Genomic DNA, 25,201 nt, shown 5'->3' on the forward strand with positions numbered 1-25,201 from the left:
TCAGTCTTCTAAAACAGCTTGGATCCACCACTGCCCTGCTCTGAAACCCCCATGGTTCCCCAGTGCTCGCCGAGGCAGCTCAGGCTTCTTGGCCTGATGTGCAAAGCCCTTCAGGATCCAGCCCTAATATCCTCAATTTCCCTGCCACCCCAGACTGCCCAGGCCCCTTTCCCCTGGCAGCTCTGCCCCTGCCCATCCTGCCCCGAGTGCCTCTGCCCCTCCTACCCTCCCCTTCAGGGTCAGGCTTCAATCCTCCCCCTCCAAGAAGCCTCCCTAACAGCTCCCGTTCATATAAGTCCTCTCCTCTGAGCCCTATGTCCCCAATAAAATCCAAGAAGGATCTGAGCCCGGGAGTTTGGAGAACAGGATGTCAGAAGATCAACTGATAATAGAACAATCCTTCCTTTAGACTAAGGTTCCCATATGCAGTGCAGTCTGTTGACACAATTGTGCTGACGTCATTATTAACAGCACCCCCTCGGGTTCAGCCTCTGTGCTGGGGCACAGAAGGGGTGAGGCAGAGGGGACAGGGCCCCGTGTTCCTGAGAGCGCCTGCCCTGGGCGCCCCGGCAGGGCACGGGAGGTGGGCGCTTATCCCCCAGGGCTCCACTCCACGGGGAGCTGGGACCTCGCTGAGCCCCACAGATGTCAGTGGGCCTTAAAACAGAACTTGCCAGATAAGCACCCAGGATAACCCTTATCAGAGGCCGCAGGAAAGGCGCCAGGTTTAATCTCAAAACCACACCCAACTCAACGGTTTAGAGACCTCAAGCACCGCCTCCTCTCCCCAACACCCAGTGACTGTGGCTCTAGGCCTGGAGGCGGGGCAGGGGGTGAAGGGAGGCTGCAGGTGTGGGCTGGGGAGGGGCTTTTGCAAAGAGAATGAACCTTGGGCTTCATCCCCCAGGATAGGGCTGGTACAGGTTGGTGGGGGCGGGGGATAAGGAAAGACCAGGACTCCTAGGCCCAGGATAAGGAAACACAGCCTGTGGTGGAGGGGAAACCTATAGCTGTGTGACCAACACCCACTCACTGGGATCTGGGTTTGTAAGAGAGGAGCTGACCAGAGGTGTGGCTGGCATTTTCAGCTGGGTAACCCAGGAGGGCTTCCTAGAGGAGGGGCCTTAGAGATAATCCTTGAAGGATGGGTAGTATTTGACAGACAGACACAAGAAGACAGAGGGCAGGGACCCAGGTGCTGCAAAGAGCACTAGCGAAGGACTTAGGCAGCAAGGAGCTTCCCTGGGGAAGCAGCTTCTATGGTCTGGGATGGGGAGTGCATGGAGCTGGAGGAGGGAGTGGAGGTGGAGGGGGGAGGAGACGGAATTAGAGGTGGACTGGAATCACCAACCCCACGGCCTTCCCATTAGATGTATTCCCTTCCGCCCAAAGACCATCTTAGGGGTCTGGTCTCCAAGAGACCCCTGTGAAGGAGAAACATCCCAGGAGGGCTCTTAACTAGGGACTGCTACCTGGTCAGTTTCCCCATTTGTAAAGAGAAGGCCTTTGGTGACTTCCTGAAGAACAGGATGGGTGGTTTGTGGGAATGTGGGCTGGACAGTGGGATGAAGCACCGTGATATGGAAGGAGGGGTGGGCAGGCAGACTGTGATTGCTGAGTGCCCAGCCAGTGGGGTTCTGCTCCTTCTCTCGTGTGGAGCAGGTCTGCGGGAGCAACGGCCCCCAGGACATGCAGGCACTGGCACTGGACTGCCATGACCTACAGGCAGCCTGCCTGCCCACTTGCCCGCCCACCTGCCAGCCCACCCCTTGTCCTGCATTAAGCAATCTCCATTATCACAAATGCCTGGCATTTTTGTCTGGTAATTACAGCTCCTACAGCCCCGTGAGGATTAGGGCATGATTAGGGAGTAGGGAGGACTCTGGTAGGTAGAGAGAAATACCTGCACATAGGCTTGGCAGCCTCCTTGCCTCCTGCAAGTTTCAGGATCCTGTAAGGGTGCAGTGGCCAGGGAGGACCGTCCACAGGGCCTCCGGTAGCAAAGGCCATCAGCATCCGCCACCTCCATCCCCTCCTTGCCTCTCCACTAGCACTGCCTTCCCTGGGAGCATCACAGTAGGCCCGCAATGTGGCCCCCCACCTCTGCCCCACTCCCATTCGCCTGCCAAGAAGAAAGTTCTAAAAGAAAGCTCTGAGCAGTCCTTGTCTCCAGAGAAAACACCCCAGCCCTGAGGCCCGCCATCGAAGGCCTTCACTTACTCTGCCTCGTCTCCGGGCCGCCCGCTTTCAGGTCGCCCTCGATGAGACCAACAGACATCCTGGACTTTGATGGTCTCTTGGCTCTCTCACCGTTCCTTCCATTTGGAATGATCTTCCATCCAATTCTGCCCTTGTCAAAACCCTGCCCGTCTTTCAAGGTCCAGGTTGGATGCTGCACCGAGGAGCATCTTCTAGCCCACACTGGAAATACTAAGAGCAAACTTACCAAGTCCTTGTGCGGTGCTGGCCCTGTTCCACGTGCTCACAGTGTATTGACTCACCTCATCCTCATCACAGCCTATGAAGGGGTCATTCTACCCATGAGGAAACTGAGGTCCAGCGAGCTTATGTCAAGGGCTCATGGCCACAGAGGCAGGAAGCAGTGAGTCAGGACTAAACCTGATGCAGTTTCCTTCCTGGCGGGCCTACACACACTCCTCCTATGCGTCCCTTCAGTACTTCTTCACTATGGGGACGACTTCTGAATTTCCACACTGTCACCCCACAAAATCACAAGCCCTAGGGCAGAGCTTCCAACACTTGCCCCTCACTGCTCCCGGCCCTCCCAGCAGCCTGCACCCACTCTGCCCCCTCTTCTATCACTGGTGCCTCCAACGGGCTAGGGCCCAGCCGTGGCCCCTGACTTCCCTTCCAGCTCAGACACGGAGACCCTGGGGAGCAGTCAAGTAGGGTCCAGACGCAACCCCAGCTTAGGGTATCCCCCAGTGTCCCCCGAGTCCTGGCCCAGCTCTGCCCCCAGGAACTCCTGCAGTTCCTCTGGAAGCTGCTCTTCTTACCTGTGTCGCTGCCACGTAGAACTGCAGAGAGGTGCAGATGGTTCTGCCGAGGACGGCCCATCACGCCCTCTGGCTGTGGGAAAAGGCGAGGAAAGCACTGGGCAGGCAGCGGAAGAGGCCAGCAGCTCGCAAGGACCTCCTTGGAGAGAGACATCAGTGCGCTGGGATCCCCTTCCCCACTTCCTACTCATGGGCCATCTCCTCTCCTTAAGCCAAGTGAGGGAGGCTTCAAGAAAACTCCTTGAAAGCCTGTCGTATGTGCCCCTCAGTGTGGAGCGGTCCCTGACTCCCACCTGAGAACGGTGAGATGTCGCGCTCCTGAGGGGTGGCTGAGCTGACAGGCAGGCTGAGGTGGGAAAGGTCTGACTTCCAGAATTTGGGAGGCAAAGATGCATCGGTCCTTTGCTTGGTTCAAATGTGGATCCCGCAGAAGGACGACTCCTGTCTTCTTAAAAGGGGAAGGAGGGAGGTTGACTCCACCAGAAGCTGGGTGGGGGCAGGTGTTGGGAGCGTCCATAAGCAGCAGCCTAAGGATGAATCAGCTGACTCAGGAAAGACCCCTATGAGTAAGAGGTCCCCATAAGAGCAGGGGGAGGGGGCACTTTTCAGTGATAAGAGTATGGGGCTAGGTGTTGCCAGCAGACTGGTCTTACTGTTCACACTGCCGGAAGAACAGTGGAATCAGCCTTCTCTTTCACGCAGAGACCAAGAAACAAATGGCCAAGAGAAAGAGAGAATCCAATGAGAAATACAGTCGTCCCTCGGCATCCGAGGGGGGTTGGTTCCAGGATGCACTATGGGTACCAAATTCTGCAGATGCTCAAATCCCATAGTTGGCCCTCCAGTATCCACAGAGGCAGAACCCACGGATACAAGGTGCCAACTGTAATAAGAAGGAATAAAGCTGCTTCCTGCTTGCAACCCATTGAGTTCTGCTTTTTTCAGTAAACCGGCCCCTGGTGCATGTAGAGGCCAGAGAGGGAGCAGGCAAGCCCAGGTTCAGCCCTTGAGAGGCCACTCAGCTCTGGGATATGGTTCTTAACCTTTCACAGAGAGTGGGGCGTTGTTCCAAGTCCAAGGCCACAAGGTAGGCTATAGACTCTCTCCTTAGAAAATTACACAAATGTACATGTGCACAAAGATTTTAATATAATTTGGAGGGGGAGTTATGGGCCCTCTGAGGCTTATTGACAGTCTCCCTAGAAAATTATTCGGCCCAGATGGAGACCGCCATGTGCGAAGAGGCAGGGCCTCTACTTCATTCTTGCAGGTTTGGCAGCAGTACCTTGGGTTCATTCTGGCTTGTGGGCCTGGGAGAGGGTGGTACCGGACTTTGCTCATCTTCCTTTACAGAAAATTCCAGGCAAGGGGCGTCAGATTGCACATGTACCTATGTCTTGGCTTCTAGAAAAGTGCTTTTGTAATTTGTTGGAACCAGTCTTCTCAAGCAACGCTGGGAATATTTTGATTTCTCCAGCTCCGGCAATGGGACCCTGGTCAGGAGGTTAAGTGTTTTATTGAAAAGACACACTTTTCCTTCCCAGGCTGATAAACAAGGCCGCTGCGGGGAAACCGACTTCCTCCACTCGGTCGCTCAGCTGGAGCGGCCTGGCCCTGGCCAAGGAAAACAAATGCATAAACATTTCAGGGACATATAGGAAGCATTTCTGCCGGACGCCTGCTGTGAATGGCTACTCGAGTTTACATAGCAAACCCCACGGGGACCTCGGCACAGCCTGGACAAAGCGCTCCCTGCCCTCTCACTTCCCTCCCAGCTCCTCCCTGCTGCTCCCCAAAGACCCATAGTCTGGCCACTGCTCATGCCCAGCCCACCAAAGCACAAAACAGCCTCTTAAGTTGTCACCAGCGAATGCCAGTTTTGCCTCCTGCATGCCTGGCACTTAAAGAAAAGGGGTCTCCTTTCAGCCAGCGCTGCAGAGGGAGCACAGCCCCTGAGATGCTTGTGCCCTGAACCCTGGACGGGTGCACAGAGGATGGCGACTGGCTGCCGTCCAGCGTCTAGGAGTCTCCGAGACCTCTCCCTGGGCCGGGGCAGAAGCAGGAGGAACGTGTGCCCTGGTCCCCGCGTGTAAACACCCATCTCTGCAGGCCCCACTCAGAGTCCTGGCCCAAGTGCTTGGTGAGCACAGAGGGGTGGGCGCCGGGCGTGGCTCTGGAGGGCTCTGCCTCCCACATGGACAGTCACAGACAGAGGCCCCTGGAGGCCGCGCTCTGCCTCTGGGCGCCCCGGCTCTGACCACTGTTGGGGGCCACTGCAGAGGGGTCCTTAGCTTCCATTTTTGACACAACCCTCTGTCTCTGCTCTTCTTCTTCACCAGCCTCCCACTGTGTTGCTACACTTGCTCATATTCCTTTTTGGAATCAGGATACAAATCAGTGACATCAAGGCAGCTCTGAGTGTGTGATTTTCTGTTCACATGTGACTATGGAGTCTCCCCCATCCTCACCTACCCCACCTAGAACGCGAGGGTCTCCACATCTCTGCCCACCCACACTCTCCGCTGGTTCTCTACACACACACACTCCACTGCAGACACACGGGGGGCGCCGCACCCAGTCCGTCTCCTCATCCTCATCCTACTGTCCTCCATGGCCCAGTGGCTCCTCCCTAGAAGGTTCTTTTCCCCATGCTCGACCAGTCTAGCCTACCCTCCAGTCCACATGACCATCCTCTCGGGGTCTCGCAGGGACCCGGGTGAGATGGGCAGCCAGAGGGCCTGAGTTGCTCCTGGTCAGCACAGCTTTTGGAGCCTGGTGCCTCAGGCCTGGGGCTAACCGATAGAAGCCAGGCCAGAACAGAAGCCCAGCCAGGGACACCACTGGCCCATAGGGCATTGTTGGCCTGCAGCTAGTAACAACTTAGCCCCCAGGTCTCCAGGGCACTGGGGCCCCACCACCCATCCCCACTCCTACTCCAGCCACCAACCGTGCAGACCTCATGCTTCCTCTGTGACAACAGAACAAATGAGTCTTAGCCCTCGGCATGGGTTTGACTCCTGCTTTATAGAAAGCCAACGATCAGAAATACGGAGCGCCCAGGGCCCCCGGGCCGACCAGGTCAGAGGCTTGGCGAGGGGGTGGCCCAGCAGGGAGGGAGGAAGGGATGCAGAAGAAAAGCAGCAGAGCCAGGGCCAGCCTCCTTCCAGTCCTGGGCAGTCACAGCGCAAGGAGGAAGGAGGGTGGGGCGAGTAGCAACACCCTGGGCCCTCATCACAGTCCTGGGCGGGCCCTCCATGGCAGGGGCAGGGAGGTTCTGGATGCTTCTGCAGCAGCACTGGCCCAGGTGTGGGTGACACTCTCCTGAGAGACTTGTCCCTGAAGCCTGGGGCTCAGCCGTCACCCCCAGTGTTGAGCGGTGGAGCCATGGGGCTTACCAACATGAAGGGTCACAGGATGGGGTCTGAGCCATTCCAGTTCACCAACGCCCCCTTCCACCTAAAAGCAGAGGAAAAGAGAGTTAGGGCTGCAGGGGCCCACACAGGAGCCATCTCTTGTCCTCACTCACGTGAAGTTCCCATCTGGGGGGCTTTGAGGATTTCACCACCCCCACCTCACCCCTCCACGACTCACTGACAAACATATATACAGGCCCTTGCAAAACACAAATGTACCCAAGACCCCAGAGAGCAATGGAGGAGACAAAAGTCACGCCTTCATTCATTCACTGGTGCCGCACATGTTGACTGAGAACCTCCCTAGTGCTGTTGCTTCAGGGTACTGTCCGTGATGAGTGGTCTACACACAGTTTAATCCAGCCACTTTCCCGGGGAGCCTGAGGGTGGCACTTTAAAGGCCTGTGGGAAGACCCAGGTATGAAAAAATCCTGGAAGGTTCAAGGCACAGATGGAGTTCCAGTTGCTGGAGCGCAGAAAGGTAGGGAGAGAGGTTCGGTATAGGACACAAGGAGCCACCGGGGCGGCACCGCCTGTGACCTGGGAGGCCTTGCGCGGACTCTGGGCTTTGCTCTAAGAGCAAAGTCACCAGGAGAAGCTACTGAAGGGCTATGAGCAGTTCAGTAATCACAGATTCGCATTTTTAAAAAATTACTTTATGAAGCCTTAAGAAGCACCGAGCATAATTAAACAGTAGTCCAGGGTTAGATACAACTTAATAATAGTTCAGTTTCAAAATTAAAGTTATTGTAGGTGAGACCCTGGCACTTCCCAGCACTTGATTTTAATACATGGAGCTAGTTTCCTAGAACAACTCAGAGGAATCACATTTGGTGCAGATGGAATACTTCTGAAAAATCTGGCTTTGGTGTTATCCTAAGATTATACAAACTAGGAAACAGATGTCGCATACCTCAACAGCAGCACTGGAGCACGGAGTTTGAGACTGGGGGTTAGAAATGCTTCCTGGGGCGCAGGGTTTGGGGAAAGAGGAGACATTTTCAAAACCTAAAGTTTTTTTGAAGTCAAAATTGTAACTGGCCCAGGGAAATAGGCGTGCTTTTCTTTCTTGTACATCTGCATTGGAAAGTCCAGTACAGGCCTGTCTCACTTTACTGAGCTTCACAGATACTGCGTTTTTGTCACAAACTGAAGATTCATGGCAACCCTGTGCTAAGTCTATCGGTGCCATTTTTTCCAACAGCATTCACTCTGTCTCTGTGTCACATTTTAGTAATTCTCGCAGCAGTTCAAACTTTTTCATTATTATATTATATTTGTTACGGTGGTCTGTGATCAGGGATCTTTGATGTTATTATTGCAAAAAGATTATAACTCGCTGAAGGCTCAGATGATGGTGAGCATTTTGGCAATAAATTATTTTCTATCGCACATTTAAAAGATTACAGGATAGTGTAAACATATTTTAATATGCACTAGGAAACCAAAAAATCGTATGACTCGCTTCACTGTGTTGGTCCGCAGTATCTCTGAGGTCTGCCTGTATCCCTGAGATTGGAACTGGAGCAAGAAGGGAGTAAACAAGTTCTCCCAAAGTAAGACTGTTGCACATCCCAGCCGAATGCCTGGAAACACCATGTGATTTCAGTAGGGGTTCAACATTCTCCATCTTCATGAATGACCCCCACTGAATTTCTCCCTCCTTCCTTCCCCAGGCTCTTCATCTTTCTTCACACCTGCGCCTCGCTTCAACAGCCACATCAACATCTCTGAGTTTTAGGCTGAGAGGGACAGCCTTGCAGAGGCAGTGGGATTCATACTCATTCTGCTCTTCCAGCTTCCTGATTACACGCAACTTCTTGGTTTCTGTAAAGACTCTATGACCCTTTGTTGAATATTTTGCACACTTTACACCATTCCATTCCCCTCCAACTGAGCAAAACGATTTCTGTAATTTGGAGAAAAAAGAATCTTAGCTGTAATTCTGTGCTTCCTGCCCCCATAGAAAGGTTTAGTAGGAGATATTTGCATATGCACATATTTGCATATTTGGAACAACTGATATTGCGTTCTCCTTCTAGGTCTACCTAAGGCACTATGAGGACAGACCTTCCATAACCACTGGGGAATATGAGAGTGTGAAGGTTGTTGTAGTCTAGACACAAGACACAGCCCTGCCCTGTGTTGTGCGTGCCAATTGACATCCCAACAAATTTTTCTGGTCCAAATATGAATGCTGGATTGCATCTTCTTACTAAAACATTCAGCATAAAAGGCTGAGATGGGTGGATGATGGAAAAGCTACTCAGCCATGAATGTTACACTGTTTTAAAGAACGGGTCCTTCCAAAACTAGCTCTATGTTCTCTCCAGTGTCATTTGGTGACATCCCTCAGCCCCACGGTGCTGAGATATCTCACCCCAAATGAGGTTGTATGGTCTTTTGGCAACTGATCCCTTCCTTCCTGCATGAAAGGCTGAGAGGTACCATTTCACTACCTGAACCATTTGGTCTCTGGGATCCTTCTGATCACAAATACTCATTGGTAGGTCTGGATGTGCAAAAAGTTCGCATACGTTTCTAGAGGAGCTCTTCTCTCAAGAGTAATTGTTGGAAGAACTACCTAAGTAAGATCCATTCCAAGCCTAACTTGTGATAAGAAATACGTGCTCATCTCTCATGCTCACCCACGGACCCTGCCTCTGCTTCATTATCAGTCATGTCATGTGAATCGACATGGTCAGCATCACTTGTTCCATTGGATGTGGAAGAATTAAGTGATTCTTTGGTACCCAGATGTTTTAGACTGTCTCCTGAGCAGCTGTGCGTCAGCACTGAGGCAGATCTAGAAGAATCTATTAGACACTTCGGGGTTGAGCCACTTTGATGGACTCCATCAGCATCTTAGCATTCATCACTGCTTGGAGGAGAGACACTGGGATGGTATCTGGAGACAATCTGGCATCTCTGGGAGAAATCAGGCTGCTCCTAGGTGGTGAGTGCCCACTGCCTGCACTTCTGGTGCTGGACACTGATGATGTCTCAGGGTAGCTAATATTGGTCCAGCTGATAAGGAAGACCGACGCAGCTCTGACTTACACAGCTGAGCAGGTTCTGGAGGTAAGACGGGCTGGGTAGGCACAGTGCTGACCACAGGTCCCAAGGGACTGGGTGGACCTACTGCGTCTACTGGGTTAACAGTACTTTAGCGATCTGCGGCAACACATGGAAGGGCCTAATTGACTCGACCATGCAACTTGAGGATTTCAATTTTCTTTCTCTGTGTATCATCTTTGAAGTTTTGAAATGCGTCATTAAAAAGCTTTTACTGTTCTGTGAAGATTTATAGGGGAGCGTCAGCCTCTGTAAGTTTCCCATTAAAATCTTAGACACTAGGGGCACACCCTGAATCCAGATCCCCAGAGGGCAGCAGATGGGAGGCAGGGAGGAGAGTGACATTCTCGCCTGCAGCCTGGCTCCAGACAGGCACCAGGGACCCAGATTTGCCAAGGGGAAACTACTGCCCAGACTAGGGTAGATTCTTGCCCCCAGTCACGGAGAGAATGAGGGGAAGAGTCAGAAACAGACCAGACTTCCTGTATCCCTGTAAGACCTACCCTCAGCCTGGCCCCCAAGGGCCTCCCCTCCTTCCTCCCCACCCCACCCAGACTTACTCTCCTCACCCTGACAGGCAGACAGAAGGTCCTCCCAATTTGCAGACCCCTCAGATCCTGACAACATAGGCTTTGGCCTCAGTGCAGGGGTGAGTCACACTCATCTGCTGCTAGACGTCCATGTCACACCACCAGTTACTGAGTCCTGAGCTTAGGCTGTGGGGTTTATGCCTCGCTTTGAGGCTTTTAGAGAGGTAAGTAAACTACCCCACCATGACAAACAGGTGCCGGGCAGGAAGAGTATTAGAGACACAGTAGAAGCTGTTCACAACTACAACAGGAATTAAAGCAAAGACGTTTTCAAAATTGAAAGGGCTGAAAGGCTAGGATGCTGAGCTTCTGTAGGGGATGAATGGGTCGCTGGCAGGAATGGTTTTGAAAGTCTGTGGGTCAGTTACAAGGATGAATAAGAAGAGCCCTACATATGCAATTAGGGGCTGGTAGAGAGACGGGAGGGATGCAATGAAACAGACGGGCTTCTAAGTGTGGAGGAGGCATCCAGGCTCACTCAGGCTTGCTGATGCAGGAGGAGGCTGAGCGCGTGAGAGTTTGGAGCCTGGGCACAGTGGACATTTTGGGCGGGATATTCTGTTGTGGGGGCTGCCTTGTGTATTGCAGGATGTTTAGTAACCCCCTCAACTGGAGACAACCAAACACGTCCCCAGATGTTGCTAAATATCCCCTGGGGTGCAAAATTGCCCCCAGCTGAGGACCACTGGCTTGGGGGTTGAGCTCAGTGAAGGTGCTGTGGTCCTCAGAGCTCAGGTCAGCTCAGCGTCACAAGCAGGCCATGAATGAGACCCTTTCCTCCCCAGGGGCCATCACCCCAACAGAGTGGAAGTCACCTCCTCAACAGGTTTTCAACATTGATGGAACTGGTGTATTTCAAAGGGAGAAGACGCCTGATAGAGCCTGTATCAGCAAGGAGAAGAGCACAGGCCTGGTTTTAAAGCCCCCAGAGCTGACCAGTAGGAACACCCCAGAGCTCCTCTTACTCACTTCGGATTTCCAGATGAGCATCCCTGTGTGCATGCGTCCTGTCCTGCACTCCAGCCACGGGGAGCCAGAGCGGCTCCAGAATTAGCCCCATGAGCTATCTCTCACCCAAGAACCTGGCCTTGCTGTGCCCTGGAATAACCATCCTCCCTCCTCACCCCCTCATCCTTCAGGATCAGATCCAGGAGCCCTCCTTCCAGAAGCATCCTTCCCTAGCACTGCGGTCAGGCTCTCCCCGGCCATACGGTCATGGTGTCTCCCTCTCCCGCTAGACTGGGAGCCCCCAGCGGGCAGAGCTGGCCTTGCCTTCATCCTCTCTACAATCTTGAGCTCAGTGCTGGGCTTCCAGGGGGGCTGCTGGATGAACACATCCCTGCACACCACCTGCCCCTCCACAAGCCCAGGCACCAGCGGGGAAACCTAAGTCTTCACCACACTTCACACTCCCTTCCCTCTGACCCCGGCAGTCACCGCCCACCAGTCCCTCTTCCTCTGCCTCCTCCCATTCTTCCTCCTCTCCCCACTCACGTGTGAGCCCATAAGGTCTCCAAAAGGAAGGGAATGCTTCTACATCTCTGCTCTCGACCTCACAATGGCACAGGGAAGGGACAGATGGGGAAACTGAGGTCCAGACAGAACCAGACATTCTGGGGGCCATACCATGTGACAGCAGCAGAGCCAGGACTCAGCTGAGGTCTCCAGACTCCTGTTCAGTGCTCTGCCCTGCATCATGGCATGGCATGTGCGGTGAACCCAACCAGGGCAAGGAACACCACAGGCAGTTGTGTGTGTGGGCTGCAGGAAGGGGAACCAGAAGGGGGCGGCTGGGCAGTGGGAGCACCCAAGAAGCCCTCCCTTGATGGGTGAGAGGCATGGTGAAGAGGGCACCCATGCAAGAAGGGTGTTGGCAGAGGTGTGAAGGCTGGAGCAGGCCCCTCTGGCGGGCAGGGGAGCAGCTGAGGGAGGTGGGCACTCGGCTCTAGCCCCTCAAAGGCACTGTTCCCAGCTGAAATTACATTTTCAATTTCTTGTCTCAGCCTACAAACAGAAACATCTGTGGGCCAGCCCCAGGCCCCGGTTATGAGATTTTTCCTCTTTCCTCTGGACTGTTGACAACTCTTTCATTTTCTCCCATTCTAGCGAGGCTAGAAGCTTGAGAGAGGTCACCATGTGTGTGTTGTTTGGAAATGACCACACATGAGTCTTTTTTTTTTTTTTTTTTTGCTTAGATGGTTAGAGAACAGAGGAGAGAGGGGCAGACGGACCCTACATTCCTGACACGAGCGAAGGTAACAGGAGAGTTTCTGAGGCCGAGGTGTGTGTCACACCAGACACTGGAGACAGCACGACCCAGGGTTGGTTCAAATTAGGATGCTCTTCTCCACAGGCAAAACTGGCAGTCTGGTTTTGTGCAATGTCACCGTGGCAACAAAGCCAGGTGGCGGGAAGTCACACTTCCCACTCAGTGGCCTTCTACTGGCCAGGGCAGCATGGCTCTAAGCTCCAGGCCCTGCACTGCTCGTGTCACGAGGTGTGGCCTGGAGCACAGACCTCCACTCTAGAGACCGCTGTCCGTAGAAGGAAGGGCCGTATCCGGTGGTGTCCAAGGGCCTTTCTGTGGATCCAAGCAGGCTGCCAGGTGGCCAGGCATGTGGCACACTCTGTGTGGGTCAGAATTTGAGGGCAGGCAGTGCATCTCTCCCTGGATCAGAGCAGAATTGATTCTGAACTTGACTTCTACTAGATTGTGAACTCTGAGAGCAAGAACTAAGTCTTATCCAGCTGTTTCTTCCCTGGAGTCCAGCCCAGGGGTTCCATGAGGTTGAAGTGATAGGAGGGAAGCCCCACCTGCCCCCCAGGTTGATCTATCCTGCCATGAGCACACGGCTGCCTTGGAAATGACCTGAGCTCGGGCCGTGGCACCACGTGTACCCCTGTGCTATCAAGGCAGCAGGATTGGTTCCCCAAGAGGTAGGGCTGCAGCTCTAGCGGGTCCTCACTGACCTTGAAGGCCACTTTCCTAAGTTTTTCCCTTTGAGCTGTTTGAGAATCTGGGATGAAAACAAAACACAAAGCCTTTGTAATCCAACCCCTTGGAAGAGGATTCCAGGAGGCTGTGCCTGCTGTTTCGCATTACCATGGTATGTTATCTGATGGGTACTGCAGGGGAAAAACCCAGCATTCCCACTCTTCATTCATCCACTCAGCTTTCTGGGAATGATGCTGAGAAAAGTCTCATCATGTTAACTGCCCAGATGGACCCATCGTGGTGGAGCAAGTGATGAGGGAAGTAGAACTGGTTTCAGCAAAGTCCTGGCAAGGGATGCAACACTCACACTTGGGGGGCAGGGGGCAGCAGGCAGCCAGCGGAGCCAGGAGGAAAGTCCCCTGGTCCAATGTTATAGCAGGCCAGACACTGGAGGGTCAGCACCTCACTTGACATCTGACTCTCACAAGGCAGCCAGGAAGAGGTAGGCACTGCCCTCACCAGCCACCAGAACATCAATTCTCAAAGTGCAGTCCCAGGACAGCAGCACCAGGAGCACCTGGGAACTCTTCAGAAATGCACATTCTCAGGCCCCACGCCAGACCTACTGAATCAAAAGCCCTGGGGGTGGCACCCGGTATCTGTGTCTCACCATGCCCCCCAGGGGATGCCTGCTGAAGCCTGAGGACCATGCTCTAGAGCACATCTTCCCAATGAATGGCAGGGATGAACACAGATGTACTGGGACGCTGATCCCCTCAGCCATCAGGGAGCTGCGTGGAGTCTGGGCCAACCGGAGGCCCCGGGCCAGTTGTCTCTCACCCTGTGTGCTTCACAAGTATGATGATTTCTATCTGTGACAAGGACTAGGAAGCACCACTGGAGGAGATGCCAGGGCTCAGCCTTGCCCAAGCTCCTCCCATGACAGTGAGCAGGGACAGACCAGGGCAGGGCAGGGACTCAGCCTGGAACGTCTGCCCCAGGCCAAGGGCTCACTCCGTGATGTGTGCAGCCTCTCCAGAGCATTTCACAGGCCATCACTTACCGGGTCATGTCATGGCACATGGCCACAGGGGCAGGCAGTAGGTCCTGGGAGAAGGGGACAGCTGACAGAAGAGGAAGAGGTGTTCCAGGCCCACTTTCACACTCAGATGTCTCTGGCCTGAGCTCCCTGATAGAATAGGTCATTCTCAAGCACTTGCCAATTGGGGCTGAGCCCAAAAAGTCCAATCTCTGGGGCCCCAGGAGGTTCCCAGTGAGTCCTGCCGCAGAGGCACTCTTGAGGAAAGAGGAGTCCCTTCAGATGGGGCAGGCAGAGAGGTTTGGGGCCTTGGGAGGAGCACAGAGGCCTTCAGCAAGGAGTCCCAGAGTCCAGGTGGGCGGAGCCTGTGCTCAGGGTGTGGTCCAGAGTCCTGCTGGGTCCTGCAGGAAGGATGCCTTGTGGCTTCCCACCCTGTCCTGCAGAAACTGCCAAGGCTGGTGTCACCTCCTTCCCCCCGCTGCTGCCCTTCTCTCATCACTCCGAATGAGTGGCTCTTTGTACATGAAAGGAAAGCGACCTGCATGTGCCTTTAATCCTCCCGACGAAAGAAACACCGCTGCGTGACCCCACAGGAATGCTCCATCCCTGGTCTGGTGGGCGGGCAGGTGGACAGATGAGCAGATGGATGCGTGGGTGGGGCGTAATGAGATGTCCAACGTCTCCTCCATGTCCCCTCCCTGGGTTTCCACTGTGCATGTGGAGTCTGCTTTCTCTCTGCGGCTCCATTCAAGGGCTCACTTGCATAAGTGTGGGCAGTGGTCCTAGGCCCCCTGGATCTCCGGCAGTCAGAGCTGCGGGGCCCCAGCCATGGCCCACAGCCTCCACCTCAACCCCCACCATCTCACAAACAGGAAAATAGAGGTTCCGCCCGAGGTCCCAGCGAGACATAATAACAAGAGCTGCTCACACCGCTTAGTAACGTCCCGGGCACTCTTCACAACCACCATGCGGCCAGCCACTGCCATTGTCCCCACCTGACAGACGCAAAGTGTGGCACAGACTGGAGAAGTCCAAGGGCTCACAGCCAGAAAGCGGCAAGACCAGGATTCGAACTCCAGAAACCACGCTCATCACCCCTGCCAGTTTTACTGCTTCCCTGGCTGGACTCCAGGTGGCCCCCCTTCCCCAGCCTGCCTCCCTCTGCACCCTGAGCCCCCCGAGTCACTACCCAAGGCCCTGTGAAGGGCCTGCCTGAGCGCTGGCCATTCCCACAGCTACAACCCCAGCCCTGCAGAGTGCTGCCCCAGCCCGGGGGCCTGGGCTGAGAACTCCTGAGTGGAGTGAGCCCCGACTCACCTGGAGTCTGGGCAACCCATCACTGGCCTGAGCCTCAGCCTCCCTTAAAGGAGGCTGGGTAAGAGGAGTCAGGGACCCCACTGCCTCTGAGACTAGGGGCATCTCCACTCAGTGTTCAGAGGGCCCCACCCGCACCAGCAGAACCTGGGCTGCTCCACCCTGACACAGAGGGGGGCACTGCCCCAGGAAGCACACCTGGCTGGGTGGGACCCTCCCACTTTCCCATCCTATACAAGCCCTCCCACCCCTACTACCACCAGGTAAACTTACCCATCCTAAGAGTACTCACCACATCTGGCAGCTGCTGATCTGAATGAGGAGGGGCCTCAAAAAGCACCAAATCACCCCGGCCCCGAATAAGGGGACATGCTAAGAAGCTGTCTGAAGGCACATCATCCCACAAATCACACACTTCTCCCTGGGCCACAGTGACCACGAAATCCACATTCAAACACGCCCCAAGCACTGTGTCTTTCCAGTCTGCAGGGGTCCCAACCCCCCTCACCACACTCTTCCTAGTTGGGACAATCCAGGAACTCGTCCCCCTTTCTGCAGGCCACCCCCAACCACTGCACCTCCCAGTTGCTTGGGTGAGGTCCCAGAAGGGCCTGACTCACTTGGTTCTGATGCAGAGCTCAAGGGGTGGGACGAGGTCACTGTCTCTGTCCTCAGGGATGGTCTGGGAGGTGTCTGGGGAGCAGGGGGAGAGAGGCAGACACTCATCAGCCCAGGGCCCGAGCTCACCCCGAGGTCAGCACCAACAACCCTGCTCCTAGGGCTCACTTCTGGCACCGGCCTCTCCTCTTCTCAATTGGACCCTCCTTCATTCCTGCCCATCGGTTCTGACCTGGATACCACAGCACCCTACTCTCTGGCCTCCCATCTCCAGTCTCTACCCTACCTTCCTGCCCCCTTTCAGGTACCAGAATAATCCTTCTAAAAGCACATCTCATCCCCTCACTCCCCTGCTCCAAAACCTTCCATGGCTCCCCACTGCCCAGAGAATAATGTGGGCGTGACTCTCTCCTACATAGTCTCAACCTCACCTTACACTTTTTACGCCATGAGTTTCTCAAGGCTCAGCTCCGGCCCCTCTGGCAGGAGGACCGGCTCACACTCGCCCTCTGATCCCCCAGTACCAATCGAGTCTGCATTGTTTTCTGACTGCTCTGAGCGGGCGAGCTAAGGCCAGTGTCCCCGGCACAGAGGATGCACAGGGACGGGGCAGGGAGGTGGCACACCGATGGTCAGCCGGATCTGCTCCTGCTGGTTGGCAAGGCCGTCGTAGTAGTACAGGTCAAAAAGCCTCTCGGTCTTCCAGTCACTCAGGAGCTCCAGCTGCAGGCTGAAGAGGACGCTGAAGTGGCTCTCGCTGCACACCACCCAGATGGGGAACTTTGGCGTCTTCAGGAAGCAGCCGACCTGGACGAGGAAGAGGGAGAGGACAGAGATACCTGAAGCACCGCGCCATCCCCAGGGAAAGGGGCCGGAGCATCTTCTGTCCACCCCCAGGCACGGGCTGACCTCAGCGAGGCCCTGTTGGGGATGACAGCCTGTGTGTGCTGCCCACCGACACAGAGCTGTCCCTGCCCACTCAGCCCGCTGCCCACAGGGCCTTTGCCCCACCGTCATATGGAGATATCCCAGCCTGAAACCTGGGCGTCACCCCTCCCCTTCACCTCCACATCCAGCTGGTATGTGATGTTGTCCACCCTGCCTCCGAAAGCTCCCTCATGCCCAGCCTCTCCTCCCCAGGCAATGACCTCTAACCAGTTCTTCCCACGCCCTCCCCTCCCCAGCCACAGCCACACAGAGCCTCTCACCAGTCCTCAAACTAATCCAGCATGGCAAGCTTCCATGCTGGGCATTCACTGTCCACCAGCACACCTCTCCTCCCCTTCGGGGTCCTGCATCACCCGATTACCCAATCAGGGAGCACAAATCTCATCCTCCTGCTAGCTTCCAGGGTGGAGGTGGGGGTGGGGTCCTCTGAACTAGGTACTGGGTACCCAACCTCCTCTGCCTCATGATAGCGTTCACCTACGCCTTGCATGAGGGAGTATACCCTTAGCACCGAGAGCAGAGGCTAAGTCAACATCAGCAAGCATTTGATGAATGAAGGTCCCTGTGGATGAACACAACTTGAGCTAGGACTGTAGTTTGAAGACAGGTGGGACTTGGAGCCTCGGGGAGAAGGGGGGAGGGCATCTGAGTGAGCAGTCTGTGAGTGATGCCAGGAACAAATGTCCAGAGACACTCAGGGACCAGCAGGAAAGAGAGCAAGGGGAGGGGAGGATAAGGAGCTGGAACTTCCTTTGGAGACGGGGGTCCCTTGGAAGGTTCCCAGCAGAGGACTTTCATGGTAGAGAGGTGCTGGAGGAAGGCAGATGCACAAAGTCAGCATCCAGGCCTTGCTGTCGTTCTGCCTGCAAAGGGGAAAGGCCTGGGGAGCCCTCTGAAGGCCAACTCAGATGCCTGGCTGGTTCGGCTGCTTGGCCAGACAGACCTCCATGCATTCTCTCCCCATCATCCGGGACTCCCTAGCCCGGGCCTGCGTTTATTCATTTCCCTACGTGCAGTGGGCCAGGCTGATTCGGCCTAATCCCTGCCAGCCCCAGGGAGATGTTTGCATGCTCAGGTATTTACAGGCACAGCCTGTGGATTAAGGAAAGAATGGGAATTATTTTTCCAGTGGGGAGATGGGCATATTTTCTCCAGGGCCTATCACAAAGGAGTGGCTGGGCAGCCTCTCAGAGCCCACCTGGAGCCGACTCTGGGCTGGGGTCTCTCGGACAGAGGGGCTGTGCTCAGAAGGCCCCATGCTAGGTCTCCAGAGAAATGCCTGCCTGTGAACAGCTATCTCCTCTGGAGGGTAGCAGGGAGAACTTTACAAAAAGTGTTCATTTCCTCGCTGCCCAAGTGCCCTGCCCCGCCCCCCCAAGTGGCCAGTTGGGTCCTCACCCTAGCCCCTGCGACTTTAAAGTGTGACTGCAGAGCTCACTCCTCGGTGGGATGGGGGAGGATTAGCTGTCTTAAAGGACGTGGCTGGACGTGCCTAAACCCCGCTGCAAACTTGGCTCCTGTTCCAGGTTCCAAGAGGCTTTTCTGGTGAGGGCATCACCTCGAACAGGGAGCCTTGAAGAATGGGGACCCGGTGCTCATTCACTGCAGGAAAAAGAGCCACGCACCCCGCCAGGGAACAGGCAACTGCAGAATCAGCCACCCTGAATTTTCCAGCAGAGGGACAAAAGGGCAGCTTGCCATTTATGCAACAGTCAAAAGATTAAGGGCAAAAAAGCCGCCCAGGGAGTTTATAAATGAGTTTTCTCATTCAAGAGCCCCTTCCAAGTGGGTGAAATTTTCCAAAGATGAAATTCGCTTCCTTTGGATTCTGCGGTAGCTGACCAAAGGCCTGGGGCAAGGCAGGGTGCATTGCAGGGTGCATTTCCTCCAGCACAGCCCCAGCCTTGCTCCTGGTGGGCGAACATGCAGCACAGGTAGAGATTACAGTTGACCCTTGAACAATGTGGGTTTGAACCGTGCGGGTCCACTTACACACGGATATTTTTCAATAGTAAATACTACAGTTGGTTGAATCCTTGGGTGCAGAGGAATGGCAGATACAAAGGGCTGACTATAAATCATACGTGGATTAACCCCCTCATTGCTCAAGGGCCAACTTGGACTTTTAAATGGGCTCTTCCATCTTTTGCAGGGGTGGGGTGGGTGAATGCCCCCAAACTGACTGCAGACTGTCAGCTCCGAAGCCCTGATTTAAAAAGCTCAACATTTGATTGCTGGCAGAGTGAGGGTTGGTCATCTCCAAGGATAGCATCCATTCAACATGACTCACACTTTGGTCCCAGGCACAGGGCAAGGCAATGAGGACAGAGGTGAAGGACGCCAGAACAGCCTGTCCCTATGGGATTACCAGACGAATGGGGAGGAAACAGACAACAAATAATCACACACACTCATTTGCACCACATTTCACTGAATTTGAGATGCCATCAGATTCACCATTATCTTTTGTAAGAAAGCAAGCAGGCTGGCAATTGAAGTCTGCCACACCACCGACAGGTTGCAATAATGCACCAAAATCTCAGCAATGTTCAAGTGTGGGGCAAGTCTGCATCTCAAAAGCAATGAAATGGGATAATGTAAAACCAAGAGGAGGCCTGTGAAGGAAAGAATTTAAGATTCTATGACGGAGGATGACAAGGTGGGCGGGGGACCACGAAAGCCGACCTCTATTTAGATAGAGTGAAGAGGTCAGAAAAGGCTTCCCTTAGGAAGTGACAGCTGAGCCAAACATGAAGGGGGAAAAGCAGCAGCAGGTCTCACAGGGCCTCGCAGGCCATGGGAAGGTCTGGACGGCAGTCTCTGTACTCGCTTGCTAGAGCTGTGTAACAGGCTCCACAGACTGGGCAGCCCAAACAACAGAAATGTATTTTCTCACAAGTCTGGAGCCCAGAGATCCTGGATCAAGGTGCCGGCAGAGCTGGTTTCTTCTGAGGCTTCTCTCCTTGGCTTGTAGACGGACGTCTTCTCCCTGCATCTTCACATGGCCTTCCCTGCGTGTGCCTGTGTCCTAATCCCCTCCTCTTATAAGGACACCAGCCAGTTGGATTAGGGCCCAACCATATGACTTTCTTTTACCCTAGTTATGTCTTCAATGGCCTTGTCTCCAAATGCAGTCACCTTCCCAGGTGCTGGGGCCAGGACTCCAACAGATGAACGTTGGGGAGGGGACGACACAATCCGGCCATGACAGTCTCAGAGGACAGGGAAACCAGGGAAGGTTGCTAAGCAAAGGGATGATGTGACTGATCTACTCCTTTAAAGATCACACTGGCTTCAGTGAAGGGACAGGATTGGAAGGAGGTGGGGACAGGAGCCAAAGGCCAGCCAGGCTGTCACAAGCGTCCAGACCCAGTGATGCTGATGGTTCGGATTGGGATGAAAATGGACAGACTTGAGAAACCACTTAGGGCAGGAGCCCCATGACATCCCAATGTGTCGGACAGGCTCCTGGTTTGAGTAACTGGGTGGATGGTGCCGTCTGCGGAGCTGGGACACACGGGGGAGGATGGCGCTTGCAGAGCTCTCCCTGCCAAGCCGTCTTTGCCCAGCTCCCTTCATGAAGGCAGCAATGAACATGACTTATAGGTCATGGGGAAGCCCTGGGGTTAAACTTCCCGTCCCGTGCTGTCCTTTCCTGGCCTAACAGTCCCCCGTCACCACTGCCCCTGTGAGCCAGGTGGGGCTGGTCTTCCCACTGCAGCTTGCAATGCAGTCCAGCCCTCACTTTGAGCTCTGGGATGGAGGGAGTGAAGGGGAAGTCAGACGGGCAAGACTGGCCCAGTGGGTCACAGATAGCAGATAAGGTCCCATAGAACACAGCCAGGCTGGGGCGGAGGGCCGGTTACTTACAGCAGGAGTGCATTTCTTGGCCTGGGGTTGCCTCTGATTAACCCAGGCGCAGCCAGAATGTGGGTCACCTGACAAGCTCACCAATGGGCATGACCTATTGCCCCCCACATATTCGTGAGGGCCCCAGAACCCTGGCTCCCAGTCAGAGGCTGCACCGAGAAGCCTGGAGATGGGCTGCAAGTGAGAGGCAGGCCTGGTTCTATTGTCTACATGAAAGGAAGCCTTCAGCCTTACCAGAACAGCCCTGCTGTGGATGCCGTGCCCAGGCTGCCCCCGATGCCAGACTGTCCCCATGACCACCTATGTGCTGCTCAGTGGAGGAAGACCAGGCCAGGCCAGAGCGGGGGCCCTGGCTCTGGGTCCAGGTCTGGACCTGGATGCTAAACCTCCTTGGATTCCTTCTCTGTTCACTAATCACGGAGGAACTCAGCAACAGATGGCATAGCGGGTGGAGTTAAGGGAGAGGAAAGCGCTTTGCCTAAACCGCCAGGCCTCTATCTTCTCCTTCAGCGGCTCAACCCTCAGTGAGCTCTGGGGAGAAAGAGAGGCACCCAAGGCTCCTTCTTTAGCAAGGTTGCAGTCCCAAGGCAGAGGAGCAAACCACCTCTTGCTGCAGAGAGATAACGCTCCTAGTCTTTGACCAAGCACAGCAACAAAGAGGGGGGCCCATGGGGATTCAAGGATTTGGGTCATTGTAGGACCTGAATTTCTGCAATCAGCATTTTATTCCAAGGGAAGAATGATACCCAACTGATGTTCCCATCAATTACCCTCAAAAGCCCAAAGAAAAATAGTTTACTTTTTGACCAATGCCCTCCACACAAGAGTAAAACCAGGGCTCATGGTAAACCTGGGGATTCTGCGAGCCTGGCCAAGGTTACCTCTCTTAGCTCACAGAATTTCAGGCTGAAAGCTTTCAGACCCCACCCAGGGTCTGACGCTCAGGGTTCCTGGTGCTTCTCAAGGGCCATGTGGCCACATTCTTGGGCTTCCTCCTAACACCAGCACATCTGGGAAGGAGTCGCTATCATTCTTTTCTCCCCAAATCTTTGGAGCCCACAAGTCTGTTTCCTGTCTTTGGGGATAGGGAGGTCACCCAGAGAGAGGATCTGGGGACAGGGCCATGTCACGTGGCCCATTAGCAATGGGACAGCACATCCCGACATGTGGTCATGCAGGAAGGGCACAATGAAATTGATCCCTGCCTTTAAGTGCCAGTCTCCACCCACTCTGCAAATCCATCCACCTAGCATGCTCTGAGTGTCCCCTTGGCCAGTCTCTGTGTCCCTGGTCCTGGGGATATAAGATGAATCAGGTCTCATCTTGACCCTTTGCTGGGCCACTCAGCACATAAAGATCTGCTAGCCCTTGAGGACAACCCTTTTCAGGTAATCAACCACAGAGCAATTTCTTCCCTAAAGACATGAAAACCGAGGTTCAAAGTTCTGCAGCAGGGTGGGACAAGAATGCAGGGCCCTGGATGTTCCTCTGCCCACACTGCCCAGAGAGACTGTCACCCTGTCCCCTGCTCAACTTCACCTGGAGATCCGGCCCTTTCTAAGACCCTGGCTGCAGGACGAGAGAAAGTAGGGGGACCAATACACTCACAAACAGACTGAGTGAGGCCTGTTACAGGTTGAACTGTGTCCCTCCAAACTGTGGACATCCTAGCCCCTAGCACCTCAGAATGTGGCCTTATTTGGAAATAGGATTGCTGCAGATGTAATTAGTGAAAGTGAGGTTAGTGGAGGAGGGTGAGCCCAGAATCCAGCATGACTGACAGCCTCATAAGAAAAGCAGACACGGAGGGAGAAGATGGCCACATGACACCAGAGGCAGAGATTGGAGTGACGCATGTACAGGCCAAGGATCACCAAGAATTGCTGAAAAACACCAAAAACTAGAAGAGACGAGGAGGGATTCTCCCTATGGGTTTTGGGGGGAGCACAGCCCTGTCCACACCTTGATTTTTTACTGTTAGGAGAATTTCTGCTTCAGAATGATGAGACAAGACATTTCTGTTGTTTTAGGCCACCTAGTTCATGGTGCTTTGTTGTGACAGTCCTAGGGAACCAACATAAAGCTAAGACCTCAGGCCCAACGTGCACACACACACACACACACACGGCAACAGCAGCCACTCTGACCCACAGTCACTCCATAAATCTCCTGAAGTCCCTTTCAAACAGCCTCTCCCAGAACATGGGATCCGCTGGCTCTGGGTGTGAATTCGTGCCTGTACTGGTTGGCAGTGAAGGTGCACTTTTCCCAAACCCTCCATGATGGAGGCTAGACACGGCTCTGGGAACGGGAGTTGAATTCTGCTTCCCCTCCCTCCTTCCCGGGGGTCCCTCGGCACCTGGCACACGTTGTAGTGCTCAAAGAGAGACAGGAAGCCGATGTCACTGCGCGTGGCAATGCCTTTGAGGAGCGTGATGTTCCCGTCCCCAGAGTCCAGCTCGACCACGTTATTGAAAACATTGGACACAGCTTTCCCGGTCAGGAGCAGATTGACAAGTTCCTGTTGATGAGAGAAAGGCGAAAGGCTTGTCAAGGGGAGATGGGCAGCAAGAGACAAAGGGCAGAGAAGGAAGGAAAGAAAGCAAGGAGGGTGAGGGGCCAAAATCAGGGGGGCTGTGACTTCCGCATTCCCACAGCCCTAAGGGAAAGTCGCCAACTCTGCTCATCAAAGCGACTCTGGGAACCCATCAATCTTCATCCCACAGGCATTCACTGAGTGCCAATGTGCCCAAGACCCTGTCCTAAGCCCTGCATATGTGTCTGTGTTGTTGCGGGGGAGGGTGGCTCCTGACCTCGGGCGTCCGGGTCTAGAGGGAGGATCAGCTGTGGGCCTGGATGGCTGGAGCACATTGTAAGATGTGACTGGGACTATAAACATGTGTGCACAGGGCACTCACAGCCCAGGCGGACACAAACCCATGACAGAGTCAGAGCTGCTTTGTGGAGAAGTGATACTTGGGTGGGTCTTGAAGGACGGCATTTTTTTTAAATAAACTTTTTTTTATTTTGAAATAGTTTTAGACTCAAAAGATGGTATAAAAATAGCACAGAGTTCCTGTGTACCCTTCACCCGGCTTCCCCCAGTGATAACATCTTGTAAAACCACAGTACACTATCAACACCAGGAAGCTGACCACGAGGCGATACGAATAATCCAGCTCCAGGCCATGTTTGGATTTCGCCGGTGACCTGACAGTGGGGCCTTCAAACTGGGAGGGAGAGGAGAGGACAGCAGCGGCAGAGAGGCAGAGGTAGGGTTTCCACTCTTGTCTCTGCCCCACCAGCTGCGGGGCATCGGGGGTCCACTGGCCATGGGACTCATGCTGCACACCCAATGGGCCGGCAAGCCTGCCGACCCCGGAACCCGGAGACAGCGACTTGCGGCACCCCGACTCTCCGGCTGTCTCCTTCAGCCAGTGCCTCCTGCACTGAGGTGGCTGTAAGGGCCCTTCCTCAAGCAGGGCACCCAGGGTCCAATCTCCTGCTAGGAATAGGGAAACAGGCTCACAGCTGGGAAAGGATTTGCCTTTCACTAACACAGCTGGTTAGTGACAGAGCTGGACTTCTCTCCTCACTTTCCGGCTCCCTGTCCAGTGTCCCTTCCCTCTCCCGTCACTTGTTACCCTCAGGGTACCACCTGGTTGGCCAAAGATTCAAGATGAAGGGTGACCGCTAAGCACCTGCTCCGCTGCTGAGGAAGGAGTCACACGAGCCCGGCCCAAGTGCCGGGGCAGGACCTTCTGCCTAAGCCCCTCCTGCCGGGCTGGTAGGTGTGTGAGGTCAGCAGGCAGGAGTCTCCCCAGAGGGATGTGGGAACGGCCATGACAGCCCTTGTCCATCGTAAACTCTGGAGGGCAGAGTTCACAGAAGTGTTTCCCCTGAATTGTGAGAGTGATGCCCAGGTTGATAAATCCCTCTGTCAACACCAGGATGCTGGCCTCACTGGCAGTAAAAGAGGCCCCTCTGATGGCCACCAAGGGGCCCCCACTAGAGGAAGATACCAAGGGGGCTGCATTGTGTTCTTGCAGAGGAAATGAGAAAGAATTCGGAGGAAATGTCTGTTCTGAGATACTGCACCCCAGGGGCAGTGGTTGCCTAAGAAAGGCACGACCGTCTTCAGACATGTTCGAGTGTTCCCATCTGGTTTTCAAGGGGGGGAAAGGTCCTGCACCCCATCTAGGATGTGTCTCAAAACTTCCCTTAGAGCAGGAAGCCTTCTCAAAATGGGGGAGAAGGGACAACAGGCCACTCCTTGCTCCAAGACTCAAAATCACACAGTGGTAAAGCTTAGAGATCATCTAGTCCCTTGCCGCTCAAAATGTGGCCCGTGGACCAGCAGAGTCACCCTTCCTGGGAGCTGT

At 54.5% G+C, this 25,201-nt stretch overlaps 1 protein-coding gene and 1 pseudogene across 3 annotated transcripts in view; both read right to left on the reverse strand.

The window, feature by feature from the left end:
• Window positions 1–6,022: 6,022 nt before the first annotated feature.
• Window positions 6,023–25,201, reverse strand: part of MINDY4 (MINDY lysine 48 deubiquitinase 4) — a 98,428-nt gene continuing 79,249 nt past the window's right edge. For all 3 annotated transcript variants that reach the window (XM_045508030.2, XM_010971276.3, XM_045508013.2), the window contains 4 exons: window positions 23,179–23,340; window positions 16,628–16,808; window positions 16,004–16,076; window positions 6,023–6,473 (listed from right to left, as the gene is read on the reverse strand). In XM_045508030.2, the coding sequence (XP_045363986.2) occupies window positions 6,425–6,473; window positions 16,004–16,076; window positions 16,628–16,808; window positions 23,179–23,340 (465 nt within the window). In that variant the 3' untranslated portion in view covers window positions 6,023–6,424. The remainder of the gene's footprint in view (window positions 6,474–16,003; window positions 16,077–16,627; window positions 16,809–23,178; window positions 23,341–25,201) is intronic.
• Window positions 6,480–14,087, reverse strand: LOC123613336 (oxysterol-binding protein-related protein 9 pseudogene; annotated as a pseudogene).

This window comes from Camelus bactrianus, chromosome 7 (assembly GCF_048773025.1).
Source record: "Camelus bactrianus isolate YW-2024 breed Bactrian camel chromosome 7, ASM4877302v1, whole genome shotgun sequence".
NCBI lineage: Eukaryota > Metazoa > Chordata > Mammalia > Artiodactyla > Camelidae > Camelus > Camelus bactrianus.